The sequence below is a fragment of the Parasteatoda tepidariorum genome, chromosome 6 (genome assembly GCF_043381705.1).
Source record: "Parasteatoda tepidariorum isolate YZ-2023 chromosome 6, CAS_Ptep_4.0, whole genome shotgun sequence".
NCBI classification, from domain to species: domain Eukaryota; kingdom Metazoa; phylum Arthropoda; class Arachnida; order Araneae; family Theridiidae; genus Parasteatoda; species Parasteatoda tepidariorum.
The window spans coordinates 2,239,776-2,261,220 of record NC_092209.1 but is presented as its reverse complement, the minus strand read 5'-3'; the positions used below and the strand labels follow the sequence as shown (position 1 = coordinate 2,261,220).

The window sequence follows — 21,445 nt, the reverse complement described above, 5'->3', positions numbered from 1 at the left end:
GGGGGGGGGGCTCAAAGAAAGAAGAAAAAATATAATTTAATAAATGATCACTTTGTTTTACATCATAATCTACCATTCAAATTTTTTTACATAATTTTATTATACTCAAGTTACAATTACAATTAAGGACTATAAATCTTCAAACTACCAGTACTTTTAATGCATATAATTCATAAGAAAAATAATTTTTTAAAAAAAGTGAGTGAACCACCCATCAAAATTTTTATATCAGATGCTAGTTTGCACTTTCAACTATCTTTGCCTAAAATATTTTTGAAATTGAAGGGGGCGAGTTGCCAGAAATCAGCTCCTGAAGTTACTCAACTCCGTTGATCAAAAAACTGCAAAACAGACCCATTTACTAAATAAGTAAGATAATTATTTGCAAACAAATGTGTTTAAATGACAGATTATTTTATTCTGAACAAAATATAACAAAAATTATTGCTCTATGACAAATATAAGGTGAGTTACAATCATTAATAGCCTTTGATGTCTGAATCAAAATGGCAGCAAATGTGCCATTTTGGCAAAAATATAAATGCTTATAACTTTTAAACTCCTTAACTGATTTAAATATAGTAATTGATATTTTTGAAATCAGCATAAAAAATTCTATAAGTGTACAAATTTTCATCAAAATCTGAGACGGTGGGTGCCATTTTTGTAAAATCCTGTATGATTTGACGCGGAACGACCCTAAAAGGTTTTAAAATATTTGCGAATTTGCTTTAATAGCAAAGTAGTTAAACCTTTAAGTTTATATAAAAGCTTCAGTAACTTTCAGTATTCCTTTTTTTGTAAAATTCCTATTGAAATATCAAGAGTTTTCTGACATCAATTGAAGATACCTCATTGAATGATTGAGTGAATGATGTTACGTTTAAGTATAATAAGCTTTCTATAACTATTCCTCCCCTTTCCCACACCCATCAATTTCTATAATCCACATCTGCAGTGAGTTTTGCTTACAGGAAGAAAACTCATTATTTGAATCATGTACAAAACATCTTTTTAAAACATTTTAAGAATTCAGATTGATTACTAAACAACAAATATTAGATATTGCAAAAGACTGATAATGATTTGATTAAAGAATGGTCTTCGCCTGTTTTGATGTTGGAATGATTCTGGACTGGCAGATTTGATTTCGAAAAGCAGCAGATTTTGCATTCCAGTGATTTTATGAGAGGGGGTCACTGTATTGAAAATTCAAATTATTAAAAATCACATATTATATTATCAACAGTAGAACAAAGAGAAAAAAAATTTACCTACCTTTTTATGAGGTATACCATTTTTTCAAAATTAAAATAAACACTTTGCATAAAAAACTTTTATAAATATTTAACAAGATTCTATTATTGTTTGCTCGAAAGAAGAACATAATATTTTATCAGTTAAGTTGGAAATAGATTTAAATGTGTTCTTTGATACATTTTGATTGATAGTGAGCATATTTAACTTTTGCTTGTTAGCCACTTTGAACAGATGATCAACAGAAAATCTCAGTTTATACAAATGCATAAAAAGTAAAAAACAAATTTTAAATGATTTCTTATTTCTTTAGAAGGTGAACTAGGTAATTGAGTGGGAGACATCAGACATTTTAAAATCACCAAGGCTCTATTTTTTAAGCCTTTATAAGACTGTTGGAAGTATATTTACAATCAATTTCATGGGAAGATAACTTCAACAGAAAGTTATATTCCCACCTTTAAATTATGTAGTAATTTGCTGATGACTTAAAAGAAATTTAAAAGGGGAAGGGAAAAAAAAAGGACATTTTTTTTTTATAGGTGTATGTCACAGTAAGGGTTTGGCTGTGATCAAGAAGATAGGCCAATACTATAAAGCTTTTTTGCTTTCTGCATCATGCATTTGTTCATTCCATCACCTCTCATTGAGTTTACTTGTAGTTAGTTATAAACACAGAATTTAAAAATTTAGTTAAGCTAAAAAAAATTTTACGTAATATATTTAACTCCCCGTAAAGGGTTAAATAATGCACCTAGATTTAAAGTAGTAGTTTTTGAGTATGCCACAGAAAATACTGTTTAAGATTTCTGATTCATGAATTAAATATTCAAATAGATTAACAACTTAATTATTTCTTAGACTAATATAAATAAGATCAATTTCACATTAAATTAAAAAGACAAAATACAAAAATATTAAAATTAGCAAAGAATATTTTGCTTTTGAATACTAATTACTCATTTCATTATAACTAGGACCGGGTGATAAATCGATAAATCGCGAAACATAGATTTAACACATATATCGGCAGGCCAATATCATGACTTTTGTTTCAAGCGATGCATCAGAAAACTGATTTAAGCTGCCAATATAAGAAGACGCAGGCGATTTAACGATATAATATAAGTAATTTATACTTTGTTATAAAAAGTTAGTTTTTTTTCTTAAATTACTTAATGCACATAATTATAATAATTTGATAGAATTTTATTTTTAAACCAATAAATTTGCAGTCGTTTTTAATTATAAAAAAATTAAAACAAAGCCAGCATTTATCTTATTTGTTTTTATTTTTGTGAAAATTAAAACAAAGTTTGTGCTATTCATTTTTTTTAAAAATAAAAAAAAAATTTGGCTATTTGTTAAAATGACTAAATTTTTTTAATTAAATAAAAAGTTAAATAACGTTTTGTCGCTTTTTTAATAATTTAACAATATTGCTATTAAATTTAGTATATATATTTTTTTTAATTTTTCTTAAAACTCCTTTAATATGTATTCATTTAATAATTTGCTAGGTATCAGGATTATATTTAAACCAATAAATCTCAAAAAAATAATAATAAAAAGAAATAAAACAAGACTTACATTTATAACTACAGAATTTGATTTTTAGCCAATACAATAACTACAAAGATCGAAAAATGTTTTGAAAGCACATCTTTTTCAACAAATAATTTTTAAAATGTTTTACTTAAGTGGACATTTCTTTAGTTTCATTTCTATATTCGTTTTTTTTTATCTTTTTAAACGTAAGTAAAATATTTTGTTAAAGTTTTATTATTATTTTTAAACTAACAAAACCTAATACGCATTTAATTTTAAAAAACAAATTAAAATAAAACCTGCATTTGCTTTTACTTTAAGACATCGGTTTTAAGTTAATCCACCTTTTATGTCAATTGATTTAAAGATTTCTGATTGATAATTTTCAAACATATATTATATTGCGATGTCTAACAGACAATATATCTAGACAACATTGCCCAGTCCTAATTATAATAAATTTAAAAAATCATTAGATTATGAGTATTTTGAACAAATTTTGAAATAAAAAAATATTCTTTTAAAAAAGGTAAATCTTTTGACACCTCAAAAAGGTTCATCTCAGAACATTTTGAAAAATTAATGTTAACATATTTGCACTTCTATTTATAAGTTGTTCAATAGACAGCCATAAAAAATTATATTTCTTTCATTCATATGCTTCAACATAAGGTCAAGGGTCACTTCTAGTCCTCAGACTGGAAATTTTTCTTTAACTTAAACAATTCTCAATGAGTATTAAAAAAACTTGAACTAGTAATAGCTCAGATAATTGGACTTCAGAAATATAGGTAAAAAGATTAGAAATTTGGTACTATAAAAATTCTAAAGGCAAGAATTTTCAAATCATTAAATACTCTATCTTACTCATTTCCATAATTCTATAAAATATTTATCTAATAATTTCTTACAAATTTCTAATATTTAAAATTTTCTATGATTCAACAAAAATTAATAAAAACAATATAAAAGTTCTTGATAAATATGTTTTTACAGTAAAAAAATATATTTATCATTAAATCCACACAGTTTAAAGAGCGTATTTTTAATTTTCATTAAATTTAATATATCCTTAAATTATTCATTCAAGGAGTAGGGTTTATTTTCTAAGAGAGAATAAAATATAGTTCTACATGAGATGAATTAATAAACAACTTCTTAAATTTAAAAATTAACTATAATATTTACAGACACATCTACTTACCCGCCAACATTCCTTGAAATCTTCGAAGATATCAAACATCGAACTGATTATATTCAAGTTCTCAAATGCTTCCGTGCTCTATTCAAGGTAAGAAAGACATTTAAATTTTAAAGTTTATAACTAACAAAATATTTTTATGAACCACACATAAACTATACAAAAATCTAAAATTCAAATAGTTAAGATGATAATTAAATAATCTTATATGTCCAAGCACCTGGTCTTTATTATTACAGAACTTCGCTTAGTACTTTGTAAAACACTTTAGAAAGAAGTGCAGAAAGAAATAAAATTGATTCCTAACCCTTTTTTTGTCATGAATGTGTTACAAATTCTTAGGCATTTCAAGAGACTAATTTTTAAGGAAGGGAGCATTAAAATACACAGAGTAGCAAAGGGAGGAGCTTATTTAACAGTTGGAAGAAAATGTGGTATTTTCTCATTAGCCAGGTAGACATTTGAAAAAAAAAAAAACTAACTTAATTTTGAATCACCTGGTAATCAAAAAAAGGGTACTTATTCATTTTGCCAACGCAAGCAATAAAGTCACCAATAAAAAAAAAGCAGTAAATCCAATTAACTTCTTTAAAAAAAATTTTTATTTGAATGAATAAAGAATTTTAAAAATAAACAAACAAATACTTAAATAAAATACCTAAAGTTACGTCCTATGGCAAACAAAATAAGTGCCTAAGAAGTACCGAACTTTCCTCTAAATTTACGCATATTTTGGCAAACAAAATATGCTCTCCAAAAGTACCAAATTTTCTTACAGATAAATTAAGCCTCTATGCCAATGTCGCCCAAGCACCTAATTTAAAATACTTGTTTTAAATATAAATTGATGTCCCATGCTTATCTATACAATACATTTCAATATTATAATATATGTAATAGCAAAACAAATTCGAAATTTTAAATAAAAGCACACTTTCAATTTTGAACATTATTTGTTCTTCACAGAAATCGATACATTTAAGTCGCACTAAATAGGTATAAAGCGTAAGTAAGCAACATAATTAGAAATAAGATTTAACTAAAAAATTGAAATGATATACAAACGTACAGTAGAATCATAGCTTTTATTAAATGAAGCTTTTTCATAAAATTTAGATGCTTCATTACTTTGAAATAATTTATTAGTAGGTGAAACACTAATAGCTGAATCAGTGCTATTTGAGCTGTTAGAAAGCGAGTTACTACAGAAATTGGATGATGATTTTGTATCAGTAGAAGAGTTAACTATTATTTCAGTCTTCAAATCGTGCAACTGAACAAAAGCATTCAAAATATCTCCATCCGATAAGTTCATATAATATTTCAATTCGTTTTTTACCGCCATCATAACATCAACACAGCGATTAGCGACTTTTTTAGTTTTTTTTTTTTTTTTTAAATTAATTTGTTTGTTTTGTAAGCAATTGAGAATACAAAATAATAAACTTCTTACTCAATTTAATGTGAAAGGAAAAATTCCATCAACACTAACATTAATTTGAAAGAGAAAAAACTTAGCTTATTAAGTTCAGGTCGAAGCGCTTAATTACGAGCTTTATGAAATAGTTTTTAACATAATTCATATTTTTTCGTGCAAGAAACAAAAAAAGGTAGCTGAGTGCGTCTTGCCTTTGAATTTAAAGTTAACATTTGCTGCACTTCGTAGTTTGCAAATTTTATTTTATTGTACAATTATTTTATTGTATTTTTATTTTATTCATCCATATTTAATCATACGATTGGATTTATCTGAAGCATATTTTTTTTCATCATCTATCAATCATTACAATGTCAGAATTCGTCCAATCTGCAGTCAATTGGCAAATACCGACATTCCTTATTGTGACTGGGGCCAGTCGAGGACTTGGACAAACTTTAGCGATTGAATTCTGTAAGAAATTGTGCGATGGCAGTGATGCTTTCTTATTAGCTCGTGATAAATCTAAATTAACATTAACCCAGGATGCTATTTCATCTACTACTTCTGTTAAACCACAAATCGTTGCTATAGATCTGGCTCTTCCAGATAGTCCTAGTTATGAGCATCTTTTAACTAAATATGCTCAGAAAAGCTACAGCCAGGTTATATTAATTCATAACGCTGGAACATTAGGTGATGTGTCAAAAACAGCTGCAAATTGTACTTCTTCTTCAGAGATCCGAGATTATTTTGATCTGAATGTGCATTCTGCCATGTTCCTAACTTCAGCATTCCTCAAAGTCTTTGAAAAGTCTGAAAGAAAGCTAATTATCAACATATCCTCCTTAGCAGCTATTCAACCATTTCAAGGATGGAATTTATATTGCACAGGTAGGAATAAAGGCTCCCTATTAGCCTAGTAATACAATCTGCAGTGTGGTAAGATTTCCGTATTATGATGTGCGGCAAAATAATCACTATACCTTTGCACTTTCCAGGCAGTACTTGGAAGAAAAAAAAACATGGGGAAATTTCTGTATCGATATCTGTGGCAGAATAATCGCCAAGTCTTGACAACTTCCTTGCAACAACTCGTGGGAAATTTTAAAAAAAAAAAAAAAACATCATAGAAATGACCAGTTTGAAAAGTATAACTTGTAGCCACCTCCGAGCAAACATCTGCATGTTTTTTTTTTTTTTTTAAATAATAAATTGCAAGTTTAAATTCTATTTGGCATAACGGCGATTGTAGTTGGTGCGACAGATCACAATACTGAAATATCCCCCAAAAATATCATAGTAGGGAAACACCTCGAAGAGAATAACTCATAATCACCCCTAGGCAAACCTTTTTTTTTCTTCTTCTTTTTTTTTAAAATTGCAACTTTAATATCCATTTAGTGCTTTGGCGATTCTAGTAACAGATCACGATGCGGAAATATTCCTTGCAGCACTATATTAATAAATTCAAATGTTATTATTTCCAATATATAAATATTATTAACTGCAAAAAATTCAAAAGTTATAACTGTCACCAATGTTTGAAATGGCCCGCAAGTTTATTGTAAAAATTTATTAATAAATATGTATGTAACAATATTCAATAACATGCCTAAAAGAAATCAAATTAAAGTTTTTGTTGCATAATTTTAGGAATATTGTCACCTGTGTAAAAATGACTATTTTCTTTAGGAAAAGCTGCTAGAGAGATGTATTTCAGAGTTCTTGCAGAAGAAAACAAAAATTCAGTTGTAGTTCTGAACTATGCTCCTGGGCCATTAGTGACAGACATGTTACCACAAATTCTGCATCAGGCACTGCCAGAAATTAGACAACAATTTGAAAGTAAGGATATTCAATTCTATATTCTCAATGGAATACACTTTAATTTTATTTCATATTAGTTTGAAACAATGTAATGTTAGGCAGAGGTTTGCAGACTATATTTACTTTTCTTACAACGATTTACTGTATATATTATTGTATTTTTATTTTGTAATGTTTGCTTCTTTCCTAAAATTATGATTAAATACTTAGGTTTATTTGTCGAATTTTATTTTTATAATTTGACTTTCTTTAACTGTAAACTTTTTATTTTTTAGTTGGAATTTTTAGTTGCATCCATTGTTTTACTTAATATAAAGTGGTGTTTTTTCTTTATCTTAATTGTCATTTTTTTAATTCATTACTCTATATGATGAAAAGATTGTATATTTCTTTTAATTATACGTTTTGCTCCTGATTTAGCAAATAATGTTTCATTAAAAAATGTATTTCAGTATATTTATTAATTAAATTATTAAATTAATCTAATTAAATTAATAATAAGAATTAAAAGGGGAATTTTATCATTGCTTCAGTATTCATTGTAGATCATAAGAAGGACTGGGTGCTAGAAACTGAAAAAAAGCACTTTTTCTTTCTAAAAAGGGGCACCTATCACACAAAGAGGACATTGTTCACAAATATTTACATAGCTTTTAAGACATCAAAGTATTAAAAAAAAATTTGTTTTTTTAAGAGAATTAGTTTAAATTAAAAATAATTTTCAGTTAAATTTTAACATTCTATAAATTGGATTTAAAATGAGCTTAAGTCTGGTAATTTGAAAATGTAGCATGTCATAATAATAATTAAAATATCAGGATTTTATGAACAATAGCTGTGATAAAAAAAACAATGTGGATTTACAATGGAATCCACACGAATTAATCGCGTGGATTCCAACGAGAATTGAATGCATTAAATAATGATAACTCAAATTCAAATTTCGAATGTTGTAGCTACATTGTATTAAAAATATCAAATTAGAAAAAGCATGTGAAAAAGTTCAAAAAATTATAGCTTTTGAATACATTGTCATCAAATGACGTGAAATTACGATGGTATCATAATGAATGGAGCGCATTATATAGGGGTAACTCAAATTATTTCGAACAACATAATGAAATTGTATTAAAGGTACCACATTTAAAAAATTATATAAAGGGTCCAAAAAGAAAACTAAAGTGAACTGCTATAAACATTGAAAATGATTATAAGCAAAACATATTTCTTTATTATTGAATTTAGTTATTTTATTTTGATTTGAAAAGTGCAATAGGAGATTCTAATGCAATTTTTTTAAATACATGTTCTTTTCATAATTTATTCAATATATTGTTATTAGAAAAATTATATTTTTTAAAAAGAATTATTTCTATTTCATTTTTCATAATAAAAAAAAAAATTAAAAAAAAACAAAGTCTGGAATAAGTAATTCATTATTTATTGACTTTAAATATTAAAAGTTCCAAAAATATTTACTGCTTAAAAAAGGGTACTAACTCTTAGAATCTTCAATGGAACCTTAGGGTTCTGCAGAACACTAATTGGGAACCAATGATTTAGAGAATTTTTGTAGAATAGTCTATTTAAAAAGCATACTATACACAGAATAGTCATACCATAGGAGCATTACTGTAAACTTAAACAGGGTTGCCTGTCTACAGGGAGAACATGGAATTATACTTTTATTTTCGTCTTTTAAAAGTGGTGACCACTCAAAGCCCAATCTATGGGATATTTAAGGATGATATTTCAGCTATACTAAACGATAGTATTATTTGTTTTAAATATCCTTAGCTGTTACTTATTTCTTAAAGTTTTTCCAGCAATTAAAACTAGTATAGTTAGCCTAATATAGCTCACTCAAGAGTGTTTCCTCTTAATATATTGTGTATAATATGTACAGGGAATATTTTTTCCAGATTTAAGTGAACCCTGTTAAAACTGTAGTACTTAACTGTTTTAAAATTGCATTTAAAACTAGTAGATCTCTTACGTGCCATCATTTAAAGAAAATCTCTCATTGAATTTCATTATTTTTATTTATTTATTTTTTTTGCTATTTATTTTAATAAGATATTCGCATTTTCTTAACTCTTTGTAGGTGCTCAGAATCAAAATCAATTACTCACTTGTGATTATACAGTACAGAGGCTCTTGGGAATTCTGGAAAGATCAAGGTTTAAATCTGGAGACCATGTGGATGTCTTTGACCTTAACTATTAGTGATTGATGTGTAATTTTTAAATTATTTGCCTTTCATTTTTTCTTAAAATGATTCTTCATGAACAGGCAAAGATGATTTATACATTCCATAGTTGACCTATTAATTATGTAAATGAACCACTATAAAATGCTAATTTTTTTTATTTTAATTATTGATTTTCTTTTCTTTCCTTTTTTTTTACTGAAATAATTAATTTGATTGTGCCAATTAACCCTCTGAGTTGTTTCTATTTGAACTGTATTAAAGTGCTCTTTAATACAATTCAGATAGAAATAACTTTGTTTTATTTGAAAGTTTTTGAATTGTAAAACACTGTTTTATGTACATTAGGTTAAAAGCTTAAATTTTTTTTGTTGATATTATTATTTATAGTTGATACTAAAAATATACAGTAGGCTCCTGTACTCATAATATATCCTTTCTATTGTGTCAAAATGCAGACTAGGTAATGAAATAGGACAAAGTTCCATTTTCTTCCTTCCTCCTATGTAATTAAAAATATTTGTTACTCCTTTAAGATTATAAATGATTAATGCTAAAAAAAAACTCAATGTGTATCAATAAACTACAGGAATAATGTGTTAAATTGAGACTAGTCAAGAATCAAAATGGGCAGGAGACCGCTTTAGCATTCTTCAATTTTGCCTTCTCCACCCACCATGACAGCCAGTTTCTATATTCCTAATTTTTTATTGGACTGGATAGTATGGAAGCTGTGCAATCTGGAGCCTACATATCTATATAATAAATACTATATTCATTGTACAAAAGTTTCATACAAATACATTGTAATCTTTTAAAAATGAGGATTATATAATTTTTTCAAACATTTCCATTTATTTGTGATGAAAATTGTTTTTTAAATACCCTTAATATGACTAGAATATGTCAAAACTCTTATAACATTTATTGTAATAGACAGTATTTTAAATTAATTAGTAATATGAATTGAAACTCATTAAAATATTAAAACTCATAATATATTCCCAATCACGACTTATTGATGAACTGTACACCCTTTAACAAAAATCAAAGTTTTGAATTTAAAAACATTCAAAATTTGCACAATTATTTTTAAAAAAATTTTTTTTTTTTAAATTTAAACTGTTGTTAACAAACTAGACTTTCCCATGTAGCCAATTAGAGAGATGATGCTTAACAGCCATATTTTTGTTGTTGATCGAAAGAGCTTTTCGCCTAAAGCGTTATAAATGTTTTTAAAACTTGTATTCGTAACTCATGAAATTATTAAAATGATTCTGTCTTCAAATGAAGTGCCAAATGGATAAAAAAAGATGTTTTGAATGCTGTGTATCATGTAAATTTTTGTTAACTTACATATGTTAAGTTATACAATATACATATTTTTGTTAACTTACATATGTTAAGTTATACAATATACATATTTTTGTTAATTGCTGTTCACGCTATTCTTTATTCCATTATACTATAGCCATATTTTTAACGCTACTTTATATTTCCTCTAAAAGTCTGATAACTTACATTTGTTTTAAGACTAAAATTTTAACTTAAAATCCATAAAATGTATAAATCAAAATATCAGCATACTCTTGTTTCAATCATCACTAGTATATTTAAATTTTTAAAAAAAATTAAAAACTTGTTTTTCCCACATTATGTCTGAAGATCCAGTTTTGCATCTGTTCATATACCATCTTTGGTGCATAGGTGGTTCAGTAACGAATACAAAAATACCGCATCAAAACAAACTCAAAAGTACAATAACGAGAACTTAATAAAATAAATGTAACAAATTATGATTACTCTTTTCTGTTGAATATCTGCTCAACAACTTAAGCGGGAAAACGTTAGCTGCATATGCGCATAATGTTAATTCTAAATCAAATAAAAATAAGTTTATGCTGGTCAATTTGCAGATGAAATAACTCGTCCACAGTTGGATGACTGCCCACCGTCTTGATTAAAGGGCAGTGGTGCAACTCTAGTGTTTGAAGACTCCCTTGGAAGTTCAGACACATCAACTACTTGCACCATTATATGGTCACCAGGGTATGCTTTAAGGATTCTACCGAGACTTCATTCTAATGCTATTTTGTTTGTCTCCTTTTAAGTTGACACTCTTGTAGATTTCTCTACTTCTATTTTTCCCTATTCTGCAGATGATTCGGGTACTTTTCATTCCATTGACTCCAGAACTATTGTCTCAGACTCCGCCTGAAAGGGAGAGAATCAGGAGCAGCATGAGGTTCAGGAAAAGACAAAATAGGAGCACCCATCAAAACAACAGTTGCATATCATTGGCGTCCGAGCAGTTGCAAATCATTAGGGATAATTTGAACTACAGCTGTATTTAACTCTTCAAAACTTAATGTGTTGGATTTTGTCACCTTTGAGAGTAATCTTTTTCTGGGTTTGATGTTATCTTTCCATAAACCCCCAAAACGGGGTGAATCCTCTGAATATCCTTTTCAGAACCAACCCTTTGTACAGGATTTGACTTGGTACCTCTGAAACGGAGAATTGAAAATATTTTTGGAGTCTTTGAAATTTATGCCATTATCGCTCCAAATCATTTACTGTTTTGACCGTCTGGCAATAAATCTTCTTAAACATGTCAGTGATGCTGTTGGTTATGAGGTCAGACTCTGTCTTCAAATGTACTTCAGAAACAAATATTGCTATGCTTGACTTTATTGTAATTTTAGATCTTTACAAATTTGGCTTTGTCAAGGTAGGTCCAACAAAGTCAACACTTATGAAATGGTCTGAATATGATTATATCTTTGAGCAAGTTACTCATAATTTGATGGATATTTTGAGTTTTCATTCTCAAACATTTGTTAAGGATGCTTCTCCCTCTACCTTGGCTAGATGGTATTCAAAAATATTGTCATATCAAGTAAAATGTTGCCTGTGTCCCTGAATGCATAGCTTTCTTATGATAGTACTCAATGAATAGTTGGGTAAAATGATGCGATTGTAAAAAGGCAAAAGTTTTAGATGCTCTTGTGACTTTCGCAATCCAGAAAACTCGAGTCTGCCACGCACTTTTAAATTTTCATGATCAAGAAAAACATTTAACAACACAATTTTACTATTTTTAGGAAGAGCTTGATTTTTCGGTAAACATTTAATTTCCTTATTAAATTCAGATTTTTACACACGTTTAACTAGAACATCTGTAGCATTTTGTAGTTTTGTTGAACTTATGTTACCTATTTTTCTGTCATTTTGTTTCAATTTTCACTAAAGCTTATCCTCATGGCAGTGATTCTAATCGATTTGAAAATTAAAGCTGATATTATTTTAGTTTCGAGTGTTTCTCTTTGCTCAAAACATTTTAAATCTTGAGATTGTTTTAAGTTTTTAGGCCAATTAGATTCATCTTATTTCAACCAAGATGGTCCTTGACTCCACAAATCACTCTTCTTTAATTCAGGTGAAGACAGTCCACAAGAAATAAGATCTGCTGGATTCTCTTTATCAGGACAGTTTGATCATTCTGATAGATTAGAATTTTGTGTATTTCCTTTACCCTATTCCATACTAATAAAGAAGTCGGAACTGTACAAAATATCTTAGAAACTGGAAGCTCCAAACCTTTTGTCACTCAATCCAGCTGATAATCAAGCATGATAATATAAGCTGAAGTCTTTCATAGAGCAACCCTTCTTTATGTAAAGAGATACAACTGAATGTTGTCAATTTGTTGGCTTTTGAAAAATAGTACTCTGATATGTAATTTTATCACACCCCTCTTGAAAGATCGCTTTGGTACACTCTCATTTTAATCTAAACCCATATTTCTTGCATTAAACACTTGATACGAATTGTATAAGGACCAAGAAACCCTATGGGATCAAATAATCGACTAGCCACATGCAAAATATATCTTTTTCCTTCATTACTTTTCATCAAATGGTTTTCAATACTTTGAGTATTCAAATAAAAAATATCCTTTTTTGATTTCCACCATACTCCAGAAAACTTCGAAGGAACTTAAGTATTCAAAGAGTCTTCAAAGTCAAGTTCTTTTAACTCAGTAGCTAAATCGGGAGCGATAGTTTTTCGTTTTTTTTTTTTTTTTTCAAATGCATAGTAGCTTTTTTAAATATATTATAACTTGGAGTGCATACAATTAATGTTTCACTTACAGTATTTACACCAAAAAGACAATCATCAATATGTAAAAAGTCATGCAACATTTGATAAGTATGGAGAAAGATTTCTACATACCTCTTCAAATGATGTTTAATTGTCACATTCAGCAAGAAAGGATTAGACGTAACACAAAGCATTAAATTGAAATAATTCCAATACTCTCAAGGTCTTAGAATTTCTTCGCAAATGGTATTTTCTCCAACTACAACTCATTGCTTATATTTACTATTAAATCTTTTAATTCTATTGCTAACTATATTGAGACCGATCTAACTATTATAGATACGATTCAACTAAAATAACTCTATAAGAGTCAGCTAACTGTAGATTTCTTAATTGTTAAAAGCTTTTAAAAAGATTTATATCAGGTGTTGGTATATTAGAAGCCGGAATCTGATACATAACTAGTGCTTAGAAGTGTGAAGGTTCATCTCTATTTTCTAAAGAGATTTTAGCTGTTGTCTAAATTCTGTTCTGTTGTTTTTTTAATGTGGAAGATAGGAACAGAAAGTATTTCAGATCTTTTAATAGGAAGTTTTAATTTTTGAGAGACGGTAACGTTTATAAAACTCCTCATTGAACCACTGCCCAGCAAAAGTGTAACTTTTTACTTTTCTTCGTTTAAGTGTGATTAAACCAATGCAATGCATGTCTGAAACAAAACCCCAAGAGCTTCTGATGCCGAATTATTATTTTTTTTTATGATAGCAAGAACTGTTTAATACTTTGTTTTATTTGCCAAACTGAAAAGAAATCTATCTATTGCATTTGCCACAAAATCCTTACAAATATAAAAAAATCTTCCCTCTTTCAATCTTTTATCTGATGTTTTGATTGTAAACACAAAAAACAACACACTTTTTTTTAATAATTCTTTTTTAATATATTTATTTTTTTAATAATTCTTCCTTTTTTTTGATAATTATTTTTTTTTTCATAATTCTTCTCCTCATCTTCTGTAATTTTATTGCAAAACTATGGATTGTGATTCTCATTGCAGTAAATGCATCTTTTTTCTGAAATTAGTGTAAGAAATTCTATAGCTTTCCCCACGATTTTTGAAATGAATATGTAATATATCAAGTAGATTTCCACTATTGCCCCACTTTGCAATGGATTCTACTTCATCCTTATCTGCTGAGTTCAACAGAAAATCGTTCTCTCCAAAGAATTCGAAACTCCATGCTTTTTAAAAGATTTTACAACATTTCAATCTAAATTTGCCTCGCGTCTAGTATCAGTTGACATGTCTAGTATAATTATGGGAAGGGATTTATCATAGCATCTTTATTAGAGTGCAAATGTATCATATTCAGAGAGTGAAATTTTTTTATTTTGAGAAAATTTTTAAGGCTTAATATATATATATATATATATATATATTAATTTTAGAATTTTTTTATTTGTTTTCTTTCATTGATTAACTTATATACCGTATTTATTTATTTCTTAAATTATTCTTGTTTTCAGATAATAATATTTATCTATTGCATCAGTTATAAACATTAATCTATCGCACCTACTTTAATATTAGAGTTTTATCAGTTGCAAACTATTGATTGACTAATTTACAAAATTTGTTTGATTGTTATAAATTTAAATTCAAATAAGATTGTTGTAATAATTTTTTTATACATAGAGAGTGGATGCAGTTTTGCTCTGTTCATTCTCATTGTCTAAAAATAAAAAATAATTTTTTTCTTTAAATTTTTTAGTTATTTTTTTATAATATAGAATTTCTAAAAGATTTCACTGTGTCTAATACAATACCCTAAATCTTAATGGCAGCTAAGACAATAAAGAAATCAGATTCCGTGCAATCTCTGGCGTTCTTAACTCATATTATATCCAACGTAATTAAACGCCACCAACCGCCATCTGTCGGTATGAAAGGATATCACTTACTATTCAAACACTGCACTTCGATTTTTTAATAATTATTATAAATTATCTTTTAAAGAACAAATTAAATGGTCTGTAATCTAATACCTGAATCAGCTTAAGTACTTTTTCTTATAATTAAAATTTGCAAAAATTTTGCTAGAATTAAAAAAATTTTACGAAATTATATTTTAAAATTTTGCATTACATATTAAAAAGTCTTAATCAATAAATATATTTTAAAATTATTTTATTTATAATGCATTTTATTTCATAATGCAAAAGCTTCATTGGCTACAAAAATTATGAAGATTGGAAAAGTTAATATGTTTTGAGTGCTCAATGGATGCCTATTCTCATATATTGCTGCACATTGTTGGAACCTTTAGGATTAATTTAATTTCGATAGTGCCAATATTCTTTCTACATGTCACATCTTGATGCCCTGAAATCCTGTTTTCATTCATATAAAGGTTCATTCCCTAGTGAATCACCACTTCTGCATAGTACTTAGAAATGCACAGTGATTTTTCTATTTTTGTTCATCACTTTTATTTTATTTTCCATTTTAACAATTGGCACGCTTCCTTTTTTTAATCAAACTTCTTAAGTGGAATTTCTGTGTACTTCAAAGTATTTTAATGTGAAACATATACACAGCAACTACTCAATGTTGCAACAAAAAAAAAAAGGTCTACTCTGTATTTTACAACATTTTGCCTTTCCTGTGTATAATCAAAATGAAGTTAATATTCCAAATATTGGCACAATTTTAAAGAAATCAAAATTGATATTTTTGTTACAAGAATAAGTGTACTTAAGCCAAAAAAATTTTGCTGAAATTGTTTATTTTTGCTAATAAATTTCTTTAAATTTATACTAATGTTTCTTTTATTATATTGGTATTATTATTGTATATCTTCTCTAGTCCAATTAAATGCATTCTAATGAGAAAGGACAAATCATCCGTGACAGAAAACCACATTGTCATTCTCAACTCAAGTGATCGCTTAGACTTGAAAACTTCATTCTTACAGTTCGTAACACCATAATCCAAAAAAAAAATATTTCGAATACTTAATATGTTCCCACCACCCAAGTCTCTGAATAGATTATATATTTTTTTATGAAACAGTATTTAAAATATGACAGTCTATGTGTTATTTTGTTTTTTAATATACTCAAAACAAAGGTCTTTGAATTTTACATTTATGAGCCAAAGCTATGAAGTCGCAAAAAACAAATTGTCACTAAGAAAGAAAAAATAAAATAAAAATTTTTTTGGCATAGTAATGAGTTTTTGTTCTCTCATTATTTTTCATTGCTTGTGACAATTACAAAGATACATTATGAAACTATTCCAGTATGTGACTTGTTAAAAACATGAATGTTAAAGTTCTTGCATTAATTTAAAAATAACTAATAACTCATAAAATGTTTTTGATTTACTACTAACAGTTTAACTTTTTTTTAAATAATAATTACCCTTTTTTTCTGTTGACAGATCTCAACAATATATATGTTGCATTAAGTAACAGTCCCTTTACTAATGTGTAACAAATTTCGGATGCTTTAAAATACAATGAGATGAAAATTTTGTTAAAGTAGATTCTTAGGTTTTTACTAATTTTTTTCATCAATTTCAATCTGCTTAAAATTTAAAAATCGAATTTAGTTTAAAAAAGCTTGATGTAATGCCTAGGAAACAGTATAAGACTATAAACTATATTTAGCCCATTCTTTTAAAAGTGTTTTAGAACTAGAATAAGAATAAATATTTTAAAAAAAGAAATTTTCCAGGAAAAAATTATTATATTGTTATGTCATAATAGGCATTACATATTTCCTAGCTTTTGAAATTTCTTTAATCTAATAAATGTAATTTTTTTTAATCATTCCTTATCTCATTTTAATTCAATTTTACCAATTCTTTAATTTTTATTACATTTTATAAAAACCAAATATAAAAAGTTTATTCTCTTTCATCATTGTAATGTCCAATTCCTATTTCAATAAAATGTAAAACTCATTAATTAACTGTCGCGACTTAAATAGAACATCAAAATTTACTTATAACTTTTTAAAAATGTTTCAGTTACAAGGTTATATTAATTCTCATGGTCTTTTTTTTTTCCTTCTGAGATTAAGCTTTAGTAAAATTATTTTAAAATTAATTACGTGGAGTTGGCTTTGTTTTTTNTTTTTTTTTTTTTTTTTTTTTTTTTTTTTTTTTTTTTTTGATAAATCGCCCACTATGGATCTCTTTCTATGCTCCTAACTGTTTGTTGAGAACAATTCAATAACTTTTTTAATTTGACTTTTGATTGGGCAGCTCATGGGGGATTTATCCCCCATGGCCTGTCCTTATTGATAATATTGTACCAAATTTATCACTTCATTTTAATTAAATAAAAATATACTTTTAATTTTGTATCTAGAGCTCTAAAAAATAGTGCTATAATAAAAGTTTTATTATGATCCAGTTTTCATCAAATAACTGTGATTTTCATCACAATCTTCAATTATACCATACAACTCCAACCACAGCAAACTTCATCATTATATATATTTTTTCAGAAATGCAATTTTATCGTATAATAGATAAGTATCATTATAAATTCTTGTCTTTTTTTAACTGTAATTAAAATTTGCGAAAAATAAACTTGCCACAAATGAAAAGACGCTTTAATTTATGTAAGAATAGACTGTTTCAAAATAAAACATTACAGTCTTTTTCTTTAAAAAAAAAAAAAAAAAAAAAACACCAAATACATTTTTGCAAATTGGCAGGTTTTTTAAACCAAATGCCTCACTAGCCTGAAATGTTTATTTACGTAGGCAAGCTCAAAAACATAATTTTTCTTTTGTGGAAAAAAACTTTCAAATTAAAAACTATTTTAAATAATTATGGAATTCAGCCTTTTTCAAAAACCCAAATTCAAAAGTCTGAAATTAATAAAAGACAATTAAAAATGCTCATTTTTATTTTAACAAAAGTACTAAATTTGTTTTGGTATCCTTTAAAGACAGCAATTCACGCAAATTCTGTATAAAAATATTAGAATATATAAAAGGCGTATGGAGATGTTTTACAGCTCTCAGGCTAACTGAATTTTTGAGGCTTGGTTACTATCTTTCTGATGCTATCATACTTGTTCTTTATTCATGCAGGCAATCCTTATATTTACATATTTTATGTTAAAATATTGAAGAAGATCAATAACAAACACCCTGTATAAAGTCATTACAGTATTCTTTTGTATAGAAATGGAAAAAAAAAATAATAAAGCTTGATATAGAAACAACTATAAATGTAAAATATTTATTCTTCTAAATACAAATGTCAACTTTTTAATATATAAAAACAAATATAATTTTATTTACAAATATTCTGTTTAGTTCTTTAATTTTTTTTAACACTATATAAACTCATTTCTTCGACTAGCTTTGTTTGGCAATAACAATCTAAAATTTAAAAAAAGGACATTCACATAATAGCACTGCATTTACATAAATGTGTCATATGTGTTACAATCAGACTTAAAATTTTTAATATCTTAGAAGCAATTGCCACATGTAACATATCATTTTAGGTCAAACATTTTGCTATTTATTTTAAGGTGAAGAGTACCCAGTTAAGAACCGAAAGCCCATTGCAATAAAAATTTAAAAAGATACTACAACCTATACAGAGTTACACTAGTACATACTAAAATAAGAATAAAATTATCTTTAACATTTTCAGATTTTTGCAAGATATTTTTGACTTTGTGGGCATACTGAGTATCCTTTAACGAATGCAAATTTTCAGATATCTCATGATATATATGCCGCTGACCACAGGACAATTAAATTAAACAAATGGCGATTAAAAAACTGTCTGCCAATCGCTACTTTATTTGTCAAAAATGCACCCCTTCTGCATTTTATTACTAGTATTTCTTTCTAATAAAAATTGAATTATAAAAAATACTTTCTAACATTCTGAAAATTACTTTATTTTACACTTGTTCCTTAAAAAAGTTTCTTTATTTAAAAAATAAACTTTCTCTACTAAAAAAATAATAATAAAAGCTAAATAAAACAAATGCCGATTAAAAAATTGTCCACCAATCGCCACTTCATGCATCAAAAATGCGCCCCTTGTGCATTTTATTATTAGTATTTTTTCTAATAAATATGAAATTATTATATACTTTCTAACATTTTGAAAATTATTTTATTTCACATTTGTTTCTTAAAAAGTTTCCTTATTTTAAAAATAAACCTTCTTATAATGTTTAACATATGTTGAGAAATGTTTAAAAATTTGCCTTACATTATTAATATCAGCAATTCCACAAGAGATCACTATTAAAAAAGCTACTACTGGCAAATAGCAAAATTTTTTGATTTTGCCTTATATGTTAGGAGTGATGAAATTCATGAAGGGGACTTATGCATGCAAAGGTGTCCAAAAGTAGTAAAAATTGTAATTTAATAAAATTGTTAAGTACATACTTTGAAAAGGTGTTGTATTCCTTGTAAATAAAATCAAAAATGAGAGCATATTAATGATTTGGACTAAAATGTCAAATTATTAATAATGAGTGACGGGTCCCGTACTACAGACAAGGTATAAATTTGTTATTTCAACAAAACAAAAAATACAGTAAAACTGATACAGTAGTATTCATGGAATATTGCAGATTATTCCTCTATATTTGTGTTATATTTCCTAGATCACTACAGGAAGGTAGTTAACATTATTTTAAGAAAGCAACTTTCAAATGACAGTTGTTATCGCCTATTAAAGATGGGCAATAATAAATTATTAAAAATATTAATACAATTAAAAATATTTTTACTTAATAATAGTTAACCTTAAAAACTGAAAAAAATTCAGGAAATCATTTTTTGTATTGTGTACCAGTGGAAGGAACTAACTTGCTACACAAAACAACTACTGTAATGTCTTTCTTTAAAGTAGTTGTGGTATGATAAAAAAAGAGAGAGAAAAACTAGTTTGTTACGATTCCTTGCAACAACTTATAACATTCGTTTAGTAAAGAAACAATATTTAAAAGCAATTTTTTTTTAATCTGAAGCATTTCTTATCTCAGTCTGTCTGTAGTGAGAATGTCTTTGTGCCCAAGGAATTTTAAATTTTATCTAGCCATAATGAATTATAGCTAATTTTATCGATTCGCTTGTATAATATCCCTCAAATGCAAATGAACACTCAAGATCAAAATTAAAAGTTATTTCAACGAAGAGGAACATATGTTACTTTGTTTATTTCATTCAAGAAAATTAACAACTTCAAACATTTAATAATGAGTTGATAATTTTCTAGCTTTTCCAAAATTGAATATTCACTATAAGGAGAACCATAAAAAGGTTAAGGTTGGAAAAAATTCTTTAAAAAAATTGTTTTGAATAATATATTTGCTCATATAAACATGAATAGATGTCTTTTTAATTTCCAATGATTCAATAGGCCAATTTATTATTTTAATTATTCTTTTTATCAATCTTCATTTTTTTTTTGATGTTGAACTTGAGTGTAAATTAAATTTGCCAGCATAACTCGTCTCCTAAACGTATTAAAGTTAAAACTACATTATAAAAGTATTTTGTAATTTCTGCATTTAAAATAAAATAGTTGTGTTTTAAGTAGTTTTCTACAAAATATATATATATAGTTTTTTTAAACATTGATTAATACTCGTTCAAGAATTTCAACATCGCCCACGTTATAGAATAGTACTATTACCTAAAGGATAGCATTACATTACATAATAGAATAGTATAACCTAAAACAGTCCAGATTAAGACTCCAACATTATAATGGGTAGAAAAATCAATTGTTTTTTAGCCTAAATAAAAAAATTTAGCAAGACAAAACTGCATCTTATAATTAGCTATGTGTTTTCAGCATAAGAACATCAATACCTTGATA

General features: G+C 27.0%; 2 protein-coding genes across 3 annotated transcripts in view; one reads left to right on the top strand and one right to left on the bottom strand.

Annotated features, from left to right (window-relative positions):
- LOC107444549 (uncharacterized) overlaps nt 1-5,534 on the bottom strand; it is a 20,573-nt gene extending 15,039 nt beyond the window's left edge. The window contains exons 1-2 of one of the 2 annotated variants that reach the window (XM_016058716.3): nt 5,460-5,534; nt 4,010-4,087 (exon numbers count right to left, since the gene is read on the bottom strand). In XM_016058716.3, the coding sequence (XP_015914202.1) occupies nt 4,010-4,048 (39 nt within the window). In that variant the 5' untranslated portion in view covers nt 4,049-4,087; nt 5,460-5,534. Of the gene's footprint in view, nt 1-4,009; nt 4,088-5,075 lie in introns of both variants that reach the window. The other variant, XM_016058709.2, reaches the window with a different exon arrangement.
- A 214-nt stretch (nt 5,535-5,748) lies between these two features.
- Nucleotides 5,749-16,381, top strand: LOC107444540 (sepiapterin reductase; the record flags this gene model as incomplete). The annotated part of the gene is given in 3 exon segments (XM_016058699.4): nt 5,749-6,317; nt 7,119-7,271; nt 9,358-16,381. Coding segments are annotated over 3 exon segments (798 nt in total). The 3' UTR covers nt 9,480-16,381.
- Nucleotides 16,382-21,445: the final 5,064 nt, after the last annotated feature.